Here is a 19,079-nt window from a genome sequence, read left to right on the forward strand (position 1 = left end):
AAATGGGGTTGTTTTCTTAATTTCTCTTTATGCTGCTTCATTATTAGTGTATGGAAACACAGCAGATTTCTGTACACTGATTTTGTATCTTGCAACTTTACCTGAATTTATCAGCTCTAATAATTTTTTGGTAGAATCTTCAGGTTTTTTTTTTTAAGGTTTTATTTATTTGAGATAGTGTGAGAATGAGCCGGAGAGAGGGGCAGAGGGAGGGGAAGAAACCAGCTCCCTGCTCAGTAGGCAGCCCAGTGCAGGGCTCGATCCCAAGACCCTAAGATCACAATCTGAGGTGAAGGCAGCTGCTTAACTAACTGAGTCATTCAGATGCCCCTTTAGGGTTTTCTGTATGGCATCATATTATCTACAAATAGTGAAAGTTTTACTTCTTCCTTACCTATTTGGACGGTATTGATTGATTGATTGACTGATTGTCTAACTGCTATGCCTAAGACTTTCAGTACAGTGTTGAATAAAAGTGGTGAGAGTGGTCATCGTTATCTTGTTTCTGGCCTTAGGGGTAAGGTCTCAGTGTTTCCCCATTAAGGATGATGTTCACTATGAATGCTTCATATTTATGGGCTTTATTATGTTGAGGTATGTTCCCTCTAAACTTATCTTGTTAAGGGCTTTTATCATGAATGGATGTTGTGCTTTTGTTGGCTGCTTTTTCTGCATCTATTGAAATGATTATATGGTTTTTATCCTCTCTTATTGATGTGATATATCACATTGATTTGTGAATATCAAACCAAGCATGTATCCCAGTGATAAATGCAACTTGATCATGGTGAATTTTTTTTTTAGTGTATTGTTTGCTAGTATTTGAGGATTTTTCCATCTATGTTGAACAGAGATACTGGCCTGTAATTCTCTTTTTTTGTGGTGTTTTAATCTGGTTTTGGTGTCAGGATAGTACTGGCCTCATAGAATGTATTTGGAAGTTTTCCTTCTATTATTTTGGAACAGTTTGAGTAGAATAGGTATCAACTCATCTTTAAATGGTTGGTCCAATTTTTCAGTGATTCCATCTGGTCCTGGACTTTTGTTTATTGGGAGTTTCTTATTATTGACTCACTCTCCTTGCTGGTAATTGGTCTGTTCAAATTTTCTATTTCTTTCTGCTTTACTTGTTATATGTTTGTAGGAATTTATCCATTTCTTCTAGATTTTATAATTTGTTGGCTTACAGTTTTTCATAATATATTACAATTATTTGTATTACTATGGTGTTGTGGTGTTGGTTGTTATTTCTCCTTTTTTTTGTTAAGATTTTATTTATTTATTTGCCAGAGAGAGAGAGAGAGCCACAGGCAGGGGGAGTAGCCCAGGTGGGGGAGAAGCAGACTCGCCACCAAGCAAAGAGCCTGATGTTGACTTGATCCCAGGACCCTGGGATCATGACCTGAGCCAAAGGTAGATGCCTAACCTACTGAGGCATCCTATTTTGTCTCTTTCACTTGTGATTTTATTTGAGTCCTTTTTTTCTCTCTCTTTTATGAGTCTAGCTAAAAGTTTATTGATTTTGTTGTTTTTTTTCAAAGATCTTTTTTTTTTTTTTTAAGATTTTTATTTATTTATTTGACAGACAGAGATCACAGGTAGGCAGAGAAGCAGGCAGAGAGAGAGGAGGAAGCAGGCTCTCTCCGGAGCAGATGCGGGGCTTGATCCCAGGACCCTGAGATCATGACCTGAGCCGAAGGCAGAGGCTTAACCCACTGAGCCACCCAGGTGCCCCTATTTTTAAATTTCTAGATAATTTATTTCTGCTTTAATCTTTATGATTTCCTTCCTTCTGCTGGCTTGGGTTTGTTTTTGTTGTTCTTTTTTTAGCTCCTTTGGTTTTAAGGTTAAATTGTTGCAGATTTTTCTTGCTTCTTGAGGTAGGCCTGTATTGCTATAAACTTCCCTCTTTTTTTTTTTTTTAAAGTTTTTTTTATTTATTTATTTGACAGAGAGAGAGATCATAAGTAGGCAGAGAGGCAGGCAGAGAGAGAGGAGGAAGCAGGCTCCGTGCGGAGCAGAGAACCCGATGCGGGGCTCGATCCCAGGACCCTGAGATCATGACCTGAGCCGAAGGCAGCGGCTTAATCCACTGAGCCACCCAGGCGCCCCTAAACTTCCCTCTTAAAGCTGCTTTTGCTGCATCCCCCAGGTTTTGGATGATAGTGTTTCGTTTTCATTTGTTTCCATGTAATTTTTGATTTGGAACCCAGAGTTTTGAAAGTCAGTTGACTCAGTACTAGGTGAGCCTAGAGGGTGAATGATAGCCTGATCCCCGCCCTTAAAAAGACAACAGCCTGAGGAGACACAACATCAAAGCACAGTTTGCACAATGGGAGGAAGATCTGTTTATACTGATTTCAGAGCATGTTGGGGCTACTTCTCTGGGAATAAAGGAGCTAGCAGGTGCCATTTTGTTCCCCCAGCCCAGCTTAGAAACAGAGCCACCTGTGGAAGTTGGTGCTACAAAGACACTTGCTACCTAACCTGCTAGCAGTGTGCTATAAGTTCTCTGAGGAATCATCCACTGAAGCCTGCTGGCCTTGGTCCTGCGCTCAGCACCAATTCTACTATGCTCTGTGCACCCCACCTAGCCGCCAGCTGCACAGATACCATGTGCCCCAGCCATTAGGCTCCATGTCCCACCACTATGCACAGATACCATGTGGCCGAGGCCAGACAGACCTGGATGCACAGATGCTGCTCACACGTGACTAAAACCACAATCATGCTCTATGCCTCAGGCCACCACTGCACTTCAGGGGATCTGACCTAGGACTAGTGCCCATTTTGCTAACACCACCTCCCCACCCCCTGCCCTTCTATAGTCACGCCCCCTCAGAGGTGGCCACCCTGGGTCACACTAACATAGAGCACAAGCACAACCTACAAGAGGCAGAGAGTCAGTGCAGACATCTGGACTGAAAGGAAAAGTGACTCAGACACATTTGAAGGATGCAAGCAAAACACACAGGAGACTCCTGAAGAAAGACTGCCCTGAAGGAGTTACACTTGTAAGCCAAGTGTCTTTCTCAGTGATCGTCTATAACTGAGTTTGTTTCCCAAGAAGTGTTAATCCAGATGTAGCGGGTGATGTTAGGCACAGTGCAAAATCTTCCTTGATCAGCTGAAAAATAACCAAGAGCTGTCTTGTTACCAAATACAACTTTTGGCCAGAAAGTCTAAGGACCGTTACTGGACAGCTATTGCTCTAGCAGCAGATTCTTCAGTAATTTCAAGAATTAAGAAGTATGGCCTCATTTACATTTATCTTTAATCAGGGAAGTAGGGACCTGCCAGAAGCAGGGACTCCTGAATCATGAAAGCCTGCCAGTAGGTCTTTTCTAACTTGACCATATAAAGTCAGGGGGTTAACCAATGAGATATCATACTTCGCTTGTGGAAAGTTAGGAGAAGGGTTAGATTTTTCTCAGTAGCTGTCATATTGGTCTCAGTGTTGTTCCAGTGGCCTAGGAGGTATTGATGAGGGCATTATCTTTCCAGGGCAATGCCAGAGTAATAGAAGAGAAGAAAAAGTATTTTTATACTCAGGTAAAGTAGAATATCTGTTGTCTCGGGCAGAAGCAGTCTACCCCAATGTCAGCTACTTCTCTTCCTCATCAGTTCGATTTGGAGGTCCCCAGTGTCTATACAGGATCTGATGTTAGGTGAAGACCTACTCAGCTATGAGGCATTTATCCAGGGCTTAGCATCTTCTAATTTTGCAGACTTGTCAATGGTCAGATCACTTGGTAAGGTACTTTCCAATCAGGTTCCAAGGGCCGTTTTTCTCCGATGACATTTCCAGAATATCCAATCACCAGTCTTCACACTGAGACCAACAGGATCCTTTCAACAGGAATCCAGGAAGACTTCTTTAACCTGTTGATGATAGGCTTTAGCATAAGACATAAAAGATTTACCAGAGCTGGTCAGATTAGCATGAGAAAATGAGAGATAATGAAAGATCAGCAGAAAGTTGTACACCAATAGACACTGGTCTGTCAGTGACTATCCTGTGTGGAAAGAGTTTGTTTCCCAAAGGGGATACTGAGAACAGTCAGCAAGACTAAAAGCAATACCTCAGGGCAGGGAAGTCTGGTAGCTTTGGCAAGTTTACTGCTTTGAAGTCTGAGGATCCCATTAGTTCTCTTGACCTTGCCTGCAGACTGAGGCTGATAGGGACAATGGTAATTCCAAGAAGGTTGCAAGGTTTTTGTTAAGGCTCATATAATAGGGGTTCTGTAAACTGGGCACCTCAATCATTGTAGTTTCAGGAAGGTATAGCGAGTGGGAAACACTCTCTAACAGCTTCTTGGCCACTGGACGTCAGCCTTGCATCGGAGAAAGCTTCAACCCATCCCGAAAACACACCTACAATAGCAAGAACAGATGGGTAACTCCTACTCAGTGGCAGCTCAGCGAAGTACAGGTGCAGGTGTTCAAGGGGTCCAGAAGGAGGCCTGAAGCCTCTGGGAACAAAGCCAGTTTTTCTAGGGTTATGGAGCTAATAGGTCAGACGTTATTGGTAGAGTTTTGAAGAAATTTTATAGGAGTCTCTCTGTCAATATCTTTTCATAATTGGAGTCAGTTTAAATGCACTATGGTAGGTGAAGGAGTGCAAAAACTGAAAAAAATGGGGCTTGTCAGGGCTCCCGGAAGAACTAAGTGGTGGTCTTGGGTTTCCCGTAGCACTGACTGCTAGAGCCAGCATTTAGTCTTCTTAATTTCTGACTCAGGAGCACACCATTGCCATTTTAAAAGGACAACAGGATGGCAGAAGTCTGGCAACGAGGGGCCTTTTCTTGCAGAAGGAGAATGGACTTCACACACGCTGCAATCTTACAATTATGATGTAAAAAAGGCTTAGTATTACTTACTGACAGTGTTTTCCATCTAATTTACATATCAAATAAACCCAGTTACTTTAACAAGCCCTTTGGAATATTCCAGGTTAAAAGATTTCACTTAGAATTTCATTTTGGGAAAGGTTGTGAAAAAATATTTTAAAAGAGTTTTTAAAGCTCTTGTCTAAATTGGATCACAGATAATCACGGAAATTAATAATTAAAAGATAAACTTTCACAATCTGTTACCAGAAGCAGACCAGAAGTCCAAGAATACTGTCCTTTTAACAGAAAGAAAACCAAATTCTAAAAGCTTCCTTTTGACATTAAAATTCATTTTAAAATAAATTCATTTTAATCTTGCCAGATTGACCACACATTAAAGACGCCTTTTCCACAAGCTTGCTACAATTTTCTTTCTTATATTCTGATTTTGTCCGATGTTTTTCTTCTTTAAATAATCACACTTGCCTTAGGATTAAATTGTTTCTTTTTCCTCAACAACAAAGTGTATGTATTTCCATTTCTCATACTTTCTCTTTCTGAAAACCAATCCTACTTTCCTGGCGTACAAAGATGTTTTCCTTATTATTTTTAGTACATTTAATTACATATATTATTTTGAATTCTTAATGTTTAGAAACCTTCATTTCTAGTGAAAACTAGGAAGTTAATGATTCTAAAGTGCTTTACCAGTATTCTTTAATTTTGCAAATTTATGAATATATTTCATAATTTCTAGAAACATGTTTTTTCAATTTTCCAATATCTCACTAATACATCCAGTTATCTTCTGGTTTCTTTGTAGTAAGAAGCCAAAGTAGATAAACTTAGGTACAGTAACTAATGTTGCATTATTTTATCTTATTGGGAAATGATCTAGATTTTAACTTTTTTTAAACTTTTCAATGAATTTTTTTTTTTAAAGATTTTATTTATTTATTTGACAGACAGAGATCACAAGTAGGCAGAGAGGCAGACAGAGAGAAAGGGGAGAAGCAGGCTCCCCGCTTAGCAGAGAGCCCGATGTGGGGCTCGATCCCAGGACCCTGAGACCATGACCTGAGCCGAAGGCAGAGGCTTAACCCACTGAGCCACCCAGGCGCCCCTTCAATGAATTTTTTTTTAAAGATGTTACTTTTAAGTGATATCTACACCCAATATGGGGCTTGAACCTACAACCCCAAGATTAAGAGCTGCAGGTTCCACTGACTGAGCCAGGCCAGGTACCCCAAATATTTTCAGTGAATTTAACTTAACTCATCATTTAGCAAACCTTCAAGGTTTCAAGTTACTAAAATTTGGGAAACTATTTAAAAAGCTTACTTAGAAATTTTTATTTAATATACTTGTTCTTAACATTTATGTCTAGATTACCTATGAAAACTCCATTAAAAGCTAGACAAAAGCAACTATCATTCTAAGCCATTTTTTGTTCACAAATTGCAACAGATACAATGTGAATTTAACAGGTAAATTCAAGTAGAATAAAAGATGATTATCTGCATTATATTCAATATTGATAATTCTAAACATGTCTGTTTTAAAAACAGATTAAAATTTAACTTACTGTAGATGACCCCAGAACTTATGAACTTGAAAAATGTTTGGGTTATGTCCATTATATTTGAAAGTTTAATTACATAGGTGCTTAATTTTTTGAGCCAATTAAATAGAGCTTACAAATTAATTTTAGCAATAACATCTGGGGGTAGAAAACACCACACGTCTATAACACATACACATAGACACACACGAACATGTGAAACCAGAGATCATAATTATGGCTTCTGTCTTACAATTACTGCCATTGTTATAAAAGTTGGATCTAAATTTATTTTTCTGGTAGATGGAATATGTTAAAGTTACCTGTCCAGATAGTTTAAGCTTTCCCACTTGTCTTTGGACAACACAGGTAAGATTTGTATGTCCTCTTTGGCATATATATTTTATAAATATAGTATATATACATATTTAAAATGTACCTGAATTACTGCCCATCAAAAAGATGGTCTAGATGAGAGTTCTGGGGAAGACCTTGGAAAAAAGGGGAATAATGCACACTCCTTCTGGAAGGGCTTTGATTCCCTTAAGGTCAGAATTTTTGTAATACTTAAAAGCCTTTTGAGACACATGGGGAGGTTTTCAGAATTGGCACAAAGGATTGGCGGACTTTGAACCATTTCTGGAAGCACACTCCTGCTTTTATAAAGACTAGATTTGTAGAACAATGACAGTTTTTAATTCCTCAAAGAACTGGGTTGCCACCTAAATGATATTGAGGACTAACCTCCATTCACCTATGTTAGAATGTCCTTCTTTCCCTCTGGGTACCATTATTTTAAAAGGTCGTTGCATAATAGTCACTCAAGAGTGGAAAGACAGTTCAGACAGAGAATTACTAGGATGCACACTCAAATGATAGAGGGGAACATCAGGAGTTATATCAGTCTTACAATCTTTTGTTCTAGGTATCTTTTCCTCTTTTTCAGTAATGAATTTCAGTGAAAGTTCTTTGGAAATTTGGAACCGTCAGGAGGCTTCTTCATGCCGGTTAAAATAGGTATCCCATTCCATTTAACTGGAACCCTTGCCTTCAAGTGCATTTCTTAAGTGATCTTACTAATTGGAATGTTCCTCATAATGACCATTGCATTCTTAAGTCCTAATTCCCCTGAGGGCTGGCAGCGGGTTGGTAGGACCCTAGGTGCAAATGGAGTTAACCCACGTTTCTGTCTGGCCTTATCTTGCCCACCTCCCTCTCCACCTAATGGTTACCAAGCCAAGTTCCTCAGGAGATGAAACAAGCTTAGTAAGATTTTGCTGTTTTTGCTAGGTATCTGCAATTTCTGGGACTATAGTTCCGAGACGTAAAATATATAGGTATGCTGGAAAGTGGTATGCTTGACTCTTGAGAATGTAAGCATCCCATTAGCTAAGCCTTTGGTTTTCTCAAAGCCAAACTAAAACCTAGAAGAACAGATGTGCCTCAGGACTGGAGATTGTGTGTGATGCACAGTGTAGCTCATTCCACAGAAGTTTTCTTGAGTTCGGTGGGTGACATAGTGTCATTCTAACCCATGCTGTGACCAACGTGTTCTGTTATGGGAGTCTTCTTAAGGTGGTGAGCCCCTGAACAGCCTTTAAATGCTGAGCCTGTGCCCACCAATTTTTGCAGCTTTTTGGCCTCCAAGATCCCTGTTAGCAATAGCTTTTATCTACACAAAACAAGACAAACTTGCACCTTAATATCTCTGCAGTAATCAGGAGATGTTACTGTGTCTGGGACACAAGAAGGCCCTTTGTGCACCACCAATTCCCATGGAACCTTACTGAGGTTTTCCACCTGGGGAATTATGGTCTGAAAGGCTAGGGGCTTAGCTCTGGTGGACCCTTCTGCTGGCTCAGTTGGGCCCTGTGCAAAACTGCCAGCTCATTTTGGGTTCCTGGCATAACCGTCTGTCCTCTCAAGCTGACCTGCCCTGTGAAGGAAATACAACTAGTTTGGAAGCTCAAATGTAAGAAAACAGTGGTGCTCACAACTGAGAGGAGTTTACCTGCAGCTCTCAGAAATGGCAGGAAAGTGGACTCAAAAGCTTCTTGGGTTCCATGCCTGTGTTTCTTGTCACTGAATGCTATTGGAGTTCACTTAGGATCCCATTACTGCTATTAAATCTGTTAAATAACAAACATTCAAGTAAAATTTAAACATATAACTGGCTTTATTAAATGACTCATGAATCAAGCAGCATCCCATCTAGTAAAGAGAGGGAGGCTTTGAGGAGCTGTACAAATGGAAGGTTTTTATAGGAAGGAGGGTAGGCCAAGAAAGTTACTAGCAAAATTAAAGGAAGGATTATTTAAGGCAAGATCACCTTCGCTTACAAGGAAGATCAGGGGATCCTAATTTGCATACCACTCTTTGGAGATGAAGATGGCCTATGTGGCAAGTCACCTCATTGATGCTGACCAGAAAATTCCTGACTGACCAGTTAAGACTGTGTTTCTGGTGGAGGTTGAATTAGGGGTTAAGTTCCAGTTTACTGAGTGGAACTGAATAACCTGTCGTAAGATTTTGGGCCTGTGATTTTCTTTCTTTACTTTCTTTCTTTCTTTTTTTTTTTGGAGTCTTGAGGGTTTTCTATTTATAGTATATATTTGTTTATATATATAGTATATGTAGTATAGTATTTATAGTATCATGTCATCTGCAAATAGTTTTACTTCTTCCTTACCAATTTGGATGATTTTTTTTTTTTTTAAAGATTTATTTATTTGACAGATAGAGATCACAAGTAGGCAGAGAGGCAGGCAGAGAGAGAGAGAGAGGAGGAAGCAGGCTCCCAGCCAAGCAGAGAGCCCGACGCGGGGCTCGATCCCAGGACCCTGGGATCATGACCTGAGCCGAAGGCAGAGGCTTTAACCTGCTGAGCCACCCAGGCGCCCCCAATTTGGATGATTTTTATTTCTTTTTCTTGTCTGATTGCTGTGGCTAGAACATACAGTATTATATTGAATAAAAGTGGAGATAGTGAACATCCTTTTCTTGTTGCTATTCTTTGGTAAAAGCTTTTAGCTTTTCATTATTAACTATGATGTAAGCTATGGGTTTGTTATAATGGTCTTTATTATGTTTCTTCTATGCCTTTGTTGAGAGTTTTTATGAATGGATATTGAATTTTGTCAAATGCTTTTTCTGCATCTATTGAGATGATCATATGCTTTTTATCTTTCATTTTCTTTTTTTTTTTTTAAGATTTTATTTATTTATTTGACAGAGAGAGAGAGATCACAAGTAGGCAGAGAGGCAGGCAGAGAGAGAGGAGGAAGCAGGCTCCCTGCGGAGCAGAGAGCCCGATGCGGGGCTTGATCCCAGGACCCTGAGATCATGACCTGAGCCGAAGGCAGCGGCTTAATCCACTGAGCCACCCAGGCGCCCTATCTTTCATTTTCTTAATGTGGTTTATTTTGTTGATTTATTTGCAAATACTAAATCATTGGAATAAATTTCATTGGGTTGTGTTGAATGATCCTCTTAATGTATTTTTTGAATTTGGTTTGCTAATATTTTGTTGAGGACTTTTGTATCTATGTTCCTCAGAGGCACTGGTCTGTAATTATTTTATTTTATTTTTTTGTAGTGTCTTTGTCTGGTTTGGATATCAAGTTAATGCTGGCTTCCTAGACTGATTGGGAGTTTTTCTTCCTCTTATATTTATTTGGAATAGTTTGAGAAGTATAGGTATTAACTTGTCTGTAAACGTTAAGTAGAATGGACCAGTGATATCATCTGGTCCTGCACTTTTATTTGTCGGGAGATTTTTTTCTTAACCGATTCAACTTGGTTACTAGTAATCAGTCTTTGTAGTCTATTTTATCCTCATTCAGTCTTAGAAGTTTGTGTTTTTTTCACATCTCCTAGCTTATCCAGTTTGTTGGAAGATAATATTGTTCATAATAGTCTCTTAAAATATTTTGTATTTCTTTGGTGTTAGTTGTAACTTTTCTTTCACTGCTTTTATTTGAATTCCTTTGTGTCTTGAGTAGTCTGACTAAAGGTTTTTCACTATTTTTAAAAATCTTTTCCAAGAATCTGCTCTTAGTTGCATTGAACTTTTCTATTATTTTTTAATTTTCTTTCATTTATTTCTGTCTTGATCTTTAGTATTTCCTTCCTTCTACTAGTGTAGGGCTGTATTCTTTAGACATAGGCCTGTATTGCTATATACTTCTTTCTTAGAGCTGCTTTTGCTATAGCCCAAACATTTTGAACTGTAGTGTTTATACTTTAATTTCTCTCCAGGTATTTTTTGATTCCCTCTTTGATTTCTTGGTTGACTTTTTGGATGTGTAGTAGCATATTATTTAGCCTCCATTTGTTTCTATTTTTTCCAATTCTTAAAATTGATTTCTAGTTTCTTACTATTATTTATCTGTTCATGTTAAGTTACAGATTTTTTAATCTTAAACTTAATACTTCTGCAGTACTCACTAGTTATGTATTACATATAAGCACATTGTATACATACACACAAATTTATTCATGGGTTTAATATTTGTATAGGATCTTTGTGCTCATGATCACAGGAAAATATTTGGTTGTAGTCTTTCTTATAAAGTCTTTGTCAGGTTCTGGTCTCGTTTCAGCACCACTAGTTTACAATTTGTATTATTTTCTCATCAGTGTTTGGAAGCATTTGCTTTCGGTTCTGTATTCCATTTATCCTCAACCCCTGGTGACTGCTAATCCCATTGCTGTTTCTATGGCTTGCCCATTCTGGACATTTCACAGAAATAGAATCATATAATAGATGATCTTTTTGTGACAGCCTTCTTTAACTTATTGTAATGTTTTCAAGGTTCATCTATATTGTAGCATGTGTAATTCTGTCAAATAATATTCAGTAGTATGTGTATACTATATTTATCCATCCATCCATCATTTGATAAACAATTAGGTTGTTGCCATTTTGGTATGAATAACATTGCTATGAATACCCACATAAAAGATTTTGTGTAAATGTTTTGTGCAAATATATGTAGCTAGGATTGAATGGCTGGATCATATGCTAACTGTGTTTAACTTTTTGAGAAACTGTACAACTATTTTTCTGAAGTGACTTCACCATTTCATATCCTCACCAATGTGAGGGTCCTAATTTCTCTAATCTTTGCCAACATTTGTCTTCTTTGATTTTTAGATATCCTAGTGGGTGTGACATGGTTATTTTGATTTTGATTTTGCTTAATGGCTGTATGTTGAGCATCTTTTCATGTGTTTACTAGATGGACATTTATGTATCATCTTTGGAGATACAGCTCTTCAAATCATTTGCCCATTGAAAACCACTTGTTTTTTATTTGAATTATGCATTCTTTATATATTCTAGATACAAATTCCCGATACATATGTTTTCTCCCCATAGAATGGGGAGAAAATATTTGTTCTTCATAAGGCCCTTTGACACACAAAGGTTTTAGTTTTGGTGACGTCCAATCTTGTTGTATATGGTATTTTTACACTATGGGTTCAAGCTCATGAAGACTTACTCCTGTGTCTTCTAGGAATTTTATAGTTTTAGCTCTTACAAATGGACCTCTGAGCATTTTAAGTTATGTTTTGCATATGGTGTGAGGTAGGAGTACAAATTCATTCTTTTGTATGTGAATACATCTTTTTACCTTGTTTACTTTCTTTGGTTTACTTTGAGTTTGTTTTGAGATGAAAGCTTAGCTTCCCAATTTTCAAACCTTTATTTTAATAATATATTTAAAGCCATTCATTTCCCTCTAAGCATTGCTACAGTCACATCCATAATTTTTGCTGTTTTATTTTCATTCAGTAAAACATGTTCTAACTTCCGATTTCCCTTTGACCCTCGGGGTATTCAGAAATGTGCTGCTTAATTACCCAACTTTTGGGGGTTTCTTTAGACTGCTTTATGGCCCAGCATTTGGTTGATCTTGGTAAGCATCTCACATACATGTGGAAGGAAAATGTAACCACAGCTTTAAGTGTTCTATATCTGTCCCTTAGATGGAGCTAAGGTACAGTCATGTGAGTAAAGATCCCTCCACTCTCTAAGCGGAGACTCTAGATTGAGAAGCAGATAAGCCCTCCCTACTGTGCTGTTTAAAGTCCACAGCCAAAGAATTTGTAAAACGATTGTTTTATGTCATGAAGTTTTTGGGATGGTTTGTTATATAACAATCGTAAAAAGTAAACACTATTTTGTAGGCTCAATGTTTATGAGAAAATCTATGCTTCTTCATAATCCTATGGAATTTGGGACCAGAGTTTGCACATTGTGTTTTATATACATTTGGAAGCAGCCAACATTAACAAAAAGACATTGTACAGCTGTAATTCTAGTAGCTAGTATCACACTCATGAACATAATGTCACCAAAAATCATACATAAAATCTTGTTCCACTTTTTTCTTATGCTATAAACCTCCTTATACTAGAACTGTTAACATTTATAAAAATAAATAAAACCCCAAATTCACAGAGCCAATACATACATATTCAGCTAAATAATGAAGGTAAAATTTAGCTTTCTTTTTTTTTTTTTTAAAGATTTTATTTTATTTATTTGACAGAGAGATCACAAGTAGGCAGAGAGGCAGGCAGAGAGAGAGGAGGAAGCAGGCTCCCCACAGAGCAGAGAGCCCGACGTGGGGCTCGATCCCAGGACCCTGAGATCATGACCTGAGCCGAAGGCAGCGGCTTAGTCCACTGAGCCACCCAGGTGCCCCTCTTTCTATTTTTTTTTTTTTTTTAAGATTTTATTTATTTGAGAGAGTGGGAGTGAGGGAGATGAAGCAGGTCCTGCTGAGTGAGAGCCCAATGTGGGGCTCGATTCCAGGAGCCTGAGAACATGACCTGAGTTGAAGGCAGACGCTTAACTGACTGAGCCACACAGGTGCCCATGAAATTCAGTTCTTAAATTCCTAAGAGTACACTTGACAAATGCTTCTCAAGTGAAGGAAAGAAAGTATTTCTAGCTATTCACCTTTCTAATTGCTGGGCAACAAACTTACTGAAATAAAGTAAAATCTCTCTCTAAAATAAACAGGATGGGGCTTTCTGTAACTTCGCCTCCTCAGCTTCTAGTGCTCCTGGCTGTACAAGTAAGTTACAGAAGTCTTGTGTCAGTGTACGGTTTGGTCTCCTTTTCTAGGTTGTAGAAGTCCATTAGGCATTTGTTCTATGATGTAGTCTAAGGATTGGTGGGCAGAAACACCGTTAAGTGTTAGTTTCTTTTGAGTCACTAATGTAAAAAATGCCAAGCTACAGTTAAAGAAAAAAAAGTGTTTATTTAGACCATCCACCAGGATCATAATAAATAATGCAATATACTAATGTAATAACAGATGTTCTCATGCATTTATCACATAAATATACAAGAAAGCTGGCTTACAGGGCTGCTGGGATAAATTTGGAAAAGTGTATTTGGCAATACAGTGAGTTAACTGTTAAGACTATCAAACAGATTCTCTTACCTATCATTTTTCTTGAAATACATCCTCTATATATCAGTGAATAAATGGTAATGTTCCCTTATAGTTTCTACTTTTTATAAACATGCCAGAGCTAAGCCAATTGGCAAAGAATCCAGGTTGATAATTTATCAGTATTCCTAATGGAAACCAGATTTTAGAGAAGAAAAAACAAAGATTTAACTCTTGTGCATTTCAATGTGGAGGCTGATAGACTGCAAGCCAGTATCATTGAAACCATAAAATATGTCTGAATGAAATAAAAACCCAAAGTAGTTTATAAATAGTAACTTTGATACTCAATATACAAACGCTGTATAGTATTAGGATGTTTATAATTCAATAAATGACCAATTATCAGACTGTAAAAGTGATGAACTCTGATTAAAGCTTAGTTTTGCTAGTAAATTTCACATAAAGACTTAAAATAGGGTAACCTTTAACATAAAGCTTTAAAACAAATAATTTAAACATATCTTAAACACTGAAAATGTGTTTTTAATTGTTATTTACAGTTAATCAGTGATACCAGTGTTTAGCTTAATGTAGCCAACTGCCAGTCTTGCATCCCTCTTTCAACATCTGCTATTACAATCTTCCTTATAAATAGGCAAATTAGTTTAGTGAAGGAGAGCGATCTGTGGTCCACAGTAATTCAATGTATGGCCATTTGGTTTGGAGACAGCGTTTAATGGGAGTGTCATCTGTTTGTAGCATAGGATCTTCAAAACCCATAACAACTGCGGTCCCTTCAACATACATTACCTGTTGAACAAAGAAAGCCACAGAGGTCAGTCTTAATAAGGACAGAAAACTTTGCATGGGCTAGCAAATCAGGCCTTGCATATTGTTTCATATGGAACTTTAATTTTATTTTGATAGATATTATGAGCAAGAATATTTGCTTACTAGCTAATGTAAAAATATATTTGGAAACAAGATGGTGATACACATTTTAATGGATAGTTTGGCAGTTGATTTTTAGATATTAAGTTCCTGACATAAAAAACATATGTGAATCCTAAAATACAAACAGGCTGTTTCTGATAAAGAAAAAATATCATCCTTTAAATAACATATAACAGTTGGAAGAAATGTTTATTTATATAACATATAGTTCTTACTGCTTTAATATGGAGGCACTGGAATGGTCATGCTGTCTCATGAGATTAGAAACTGTAAAAGAAAAAGAGCTATATATTCAGAGGAGGAGTTCACCTTTTTAAAATTTGAAAGTGTTTAATTTCCAGATAGGAGCAAACTGGATATTTGTCAATGAAATCTGCTCTTGTAATTATGAAATGCTATTCATGAGTGTACTCCGTATTACATGAAAAACCATGGAAAAAAAAATTAAGAAGGCTGTCAGGACAGAAACAAAAATCAAACAGTAGAAAAAGTCTGGTAGGTAAAACTAGCCAGGTAGTTTATATACAGTGGTGATGATCATATAAAATATACATGGGTAGATGGATACTAGAAACAAGTTTTATTCTGATTTAATTGCAAAAAACTTTTGGGACTGTGTGAAATAATATACTAATACCCTAACTCATTTAAAGAGTTCACTGTGTATATTAAACGAGTCAGTCATTAATCTCTTTTTGTAGAAAGGGAAATTCCAAATGTATAATTTAAAAGGAATAGATACAGACTGTCTTCTTCCAAAGTATATGTATTTTTATATATTCAGTGTTCGGTACACATGACTGTTCTAATTATGTTCTTCCAATATAAACGCTATAATCTATCTGAGCAGCCTAAAGAAATGACTTTATTAATTTTAACTGGGCGTTTCCATAAAAACACATTTGTAATTTTTATTGCATTAATATATTACTCTCTATGATGAAATCAATTTAATACAATGAGACTACAACTCACATTTTTCAACTCTCCATAGTACCACTTCTTTTTCTGAAAAAATGGTCCACAAAGCATTTAACTCAAGTTATTACAATTATCAGATAAAAAAGGACCTATTTTATGGGCAAAATCTGATCTAGTAATATCTATACAGCCAAGAGTAGCAAAATGTATGTAAATGTAGCTGTTTTGTCACTGTGAAACTATTGTTCCAAAATACTAATGAAGATCTCAATGACTAACATATACTGATCAAATTAAAATACAACCAGTTCTAAAATATGTTCCATTTTTGGAACAAAGAGAGTAGAAGATTCTTGGACAATTTTATGGGACTCAAACCTTGTTACAGACTCATATTTACCAAATTAAGGTGAAGACAAATTACTCTGAATGATCATACCTTCTCATTATAATTTGACTGCTTCAATCCATTGTAGTGATAGACAGTAAAAGACTCTGGACCACTGGAGCCCTATTATAAATAAAATGCTATTAAAACTTTAAAGGTTACTTTTATACTTCGAAAGGAAAATGCAGTTGAAAAGAAAATTCAAGTTTCTTAGATCCAGACACTTTCATGGGGGAATCATTTGCTGAAGCAAGAAACTTAAGACCTTATCTACTAAAAAACATAAAAACTGAACGAGTGGCTTCTGGGGAAGATGCTGTAAAATGGGGAAGTAATGATATTTATTATAAACTCTTCTGTGTTTTTTTTTTTAAAGGACAGGGTTCTAAAACACAAAAATATTTTTCCTAAAATCTTACCTTTTTCTGGTTGTAAATAATTTGTTCCTCTCAATAAATACATAAAAGCAGCAATGTCACTTTTCGTCAGCTTGCAAACATCTATGTACCAATATTTTCCACTGGCTTACAATGGAAAGGGGTTTCCACCAACCCTCCCCCATCTAAATATTGTCAACTTCTAAACAGTGAAAAGAGCCTGGTGGGAAATGAAGATGCGAATTACAGTGCTTAGAGCCTTTAATAATATCCAATAAAGAAGTGAAATCCTATAAATTCCAATTTTACTAAACTTACAGGAAATCTGATCATGTTAGCCTTACTGCCTTAACCTGTTCTCACTTAGCTAAACATCAAGTTCAATTCTCTTAACCTCTTATTCAAGGCCATCAATGGTCTGGCCCCACCTAAGGTACCTGGCTCCAGTGATTTCCCTCAGGGCCTAGGGCCTCGTGTCCCTCGCCTTATCTGACTGAAATAAGGATATGCATGGGACAAAAGCTGGTCCTCGTCTGCATTAAAATTTGTTCCATTTTTGTAACTTAGAGAAGAGAGCTCTGGGCCAACAGTGGCTTCAATTTTCTACAGAAGCCATGGGAGAGGGACAGATAGCCTCCATCCTCCCTGCTTCAGTTTTTTTTTTTTTTTAATTTATTTATTTGACAGACAGAGATCACAGGTAAGCAGAGAGGCAGACAGAGAGGAAGGAAAGCAGGCTCCCCAAGGAGCAGAGAGCCCGATGTGGGGCTCGATCCCAGGACCCTGGGATCATGACCTGAGCCGAAGGCAGAGGCTTTAACCCACTGAGCCACCCAGGCGCCCCCCTGCTTCAGTTCTGAATGCCTATAAGCAATTCCTCACAATTCCTACCTTTCCTTCCCACTTGTGTCAACGCAGGCTGTGATTTGCAACCAAGAATCCTAAAACACAGAACCAGTCTACCTTTTCTGCCATTTCTCCAACTACTCAGTTGTCTGACTTTTCTGTTGTAGATAAACACAATAGTCATTTTCCCATGAAAAGACTCTGTTGGATATTTGTACATTCATTTTTTAAATTCTTGAAAATTGAGAAAAGAGATCTAATAAATCGGGGCACTTGGATGGCTCAGTCAGTTAAGCGTCTGCTTTCGGCTCAGGTCATGGTCCCGGGGTCCTGAGTGCATCAGGCTTGCTGCTCAGCGGGGGAGTCTGCTTCTCCCTCTGTCCCTTCCCCCCTACATGTTCTCTCTCCTCAAATAAATAAAATCTTAAAAAAAAATCTAATAAATCTAAGCTTATAACTCTTGTATCTTACTCAAAATGCTTTCCAAAAAATAGAAAAATCAATAATGTGATCATTTTCTTAATTGTATACATGAGTCGATGGAATTAGTTACTTAGATAATTTGGCTGTTTATTTTCAGAGTTAATGTACTTTAACTTAGAAAGTAAATATTTTACTGGAATAGATACACAATTTATATTCTTTAGTTCCACTCATGAACAGCTGGCAGAAAATGCAAAATATCAACAGAAGGTAATTGTAACACAGTGGCGCAGTACCTATCCCGGGGCTGCTGAATTAGCCACTGTCTAGCTGTATGACCTCAAGCGATTGTTTTACATTCTCTAATCCTCAATTTCCTTATTGCCAAAATGGAGGGAAAATAGTACCTAATTTATAAGGCACACAGTACCCGGGCCATAGTTATGAGCTTTAAAAAAATGGTAGTTGCCTCTGCTATTCTTATTGTAAATAAATTGCCTTGAAATGCTTCTGTATTCCTCCGCAGCCCCCAACCTCCCTCCCTCTCCAATCTGCCTCTTCTTTAGGCAAAGAAGTTGCTCTTCCCTCGCACCTACATTAAATGTTTGTAGAGATCAGTGAAGTTAGATAAATATTTTCCTGGCTGCCCTTCTGACCCATTTTGCAACTTTACTTGATTAAAGGTTTACTGACTTTCACAAAATTGGTCAGGTACAAAGCAGTACAAAGAGGACTCAGTGGTGTGGGCCGTGCTCAGAAGTGATGCGCCACAGAAAGTTCAGAAGAAGGTGAGCAGGCGGGAATGTGCCCAGTCTTTCTCTGAAGCAGCAAGTCTCAAACTCTGGCACCATGAGAATCCCCTGGACGAGGGACCTGAGAAATTGCATTTCCAACAAGCTTTTGGAGATTACATTTTGAAAGACCAGGGGACTAAAATTCTCTTTAATTATCTCAAGGAATAATACAATTAAAAATTTAATTTCTTGAACTAGTAAGTTCTTAGAATATTTCTAAGTATTATCATGTAATGAATCGCATCTGAGATGCAGATTTCCAAGAGTTGGTAACTATCCCACTTAGTTTGTATTTCCCAAGCACTTTTCAAAATCTGCCCCCAAATTTAGTGCAATAATTTCTAATTTAATGTTATAAAGTTAATGCTATAATTTACTAAACAATTTATTAAGATATCTAAAAGAGAGAGGATATCACAATCCAATAGTCATTTTAATAATGTCAGAAAAAAAAGTTTTTCATGAAGCATTTACCAAAATTTAAAGACATCTAGCTATTCTGTTATATACTTACTTTGAATTTCACCTGTTTTTACTCGCATTAAGCATAACAGATCTAGATTTAGAAAAT

At 37.3% G+C, this 19,079-nt stretch overlaps 1 protein-coding gene across 5 annotated transcripts in view; it reads right to left on the reverse strand.

Moving 5' to 3' along the window:
- Window positions 1-13,647: 13,647 nt before the first annotated feature.
- The window catches only part of MINDY3 (MINDY lysine 48 deubiquitinase 3), an 86,533-nt gene continuing 81,101 nt past the window's right edge, over window positions 13,648-19,079 (reverse strand). For all 5 annotated transcript variants that reach the window (XM_046012642.1, XM_046012640.1, XM_046012639.1 and 2 more), the window contains 2 exons: window positions 16,120-16,191; window positions 13,648-14,615 (listed from right to left, as the gene is read on the reverse strand). In XM_046012642.1, the coding sequence (XP_045868598.1) occupies window positions 14,466-14,615; window positions 16,120-16,191 (222 nt within the window). In that variant the 3' untranslated portion in view covers window positions 13,648-14,465. The remainder of the gene's footprint in view (window positions 14,616-16,119; window positions 16,192-19,079) is intronic.

The sequence above is a fragment of the Meles meles genome, chromosome 7 (genome assembly GCF_922984935.1).
Source record: "Meles meles chromosome 7, mMelMel3.1 paternal haplotype, whole genome shotgun sequence".
NCBI lineage: Eukaryota > Metazoa > Chordata > Mammalia > Carnivora > Mustelidae > Meles > Meles meles.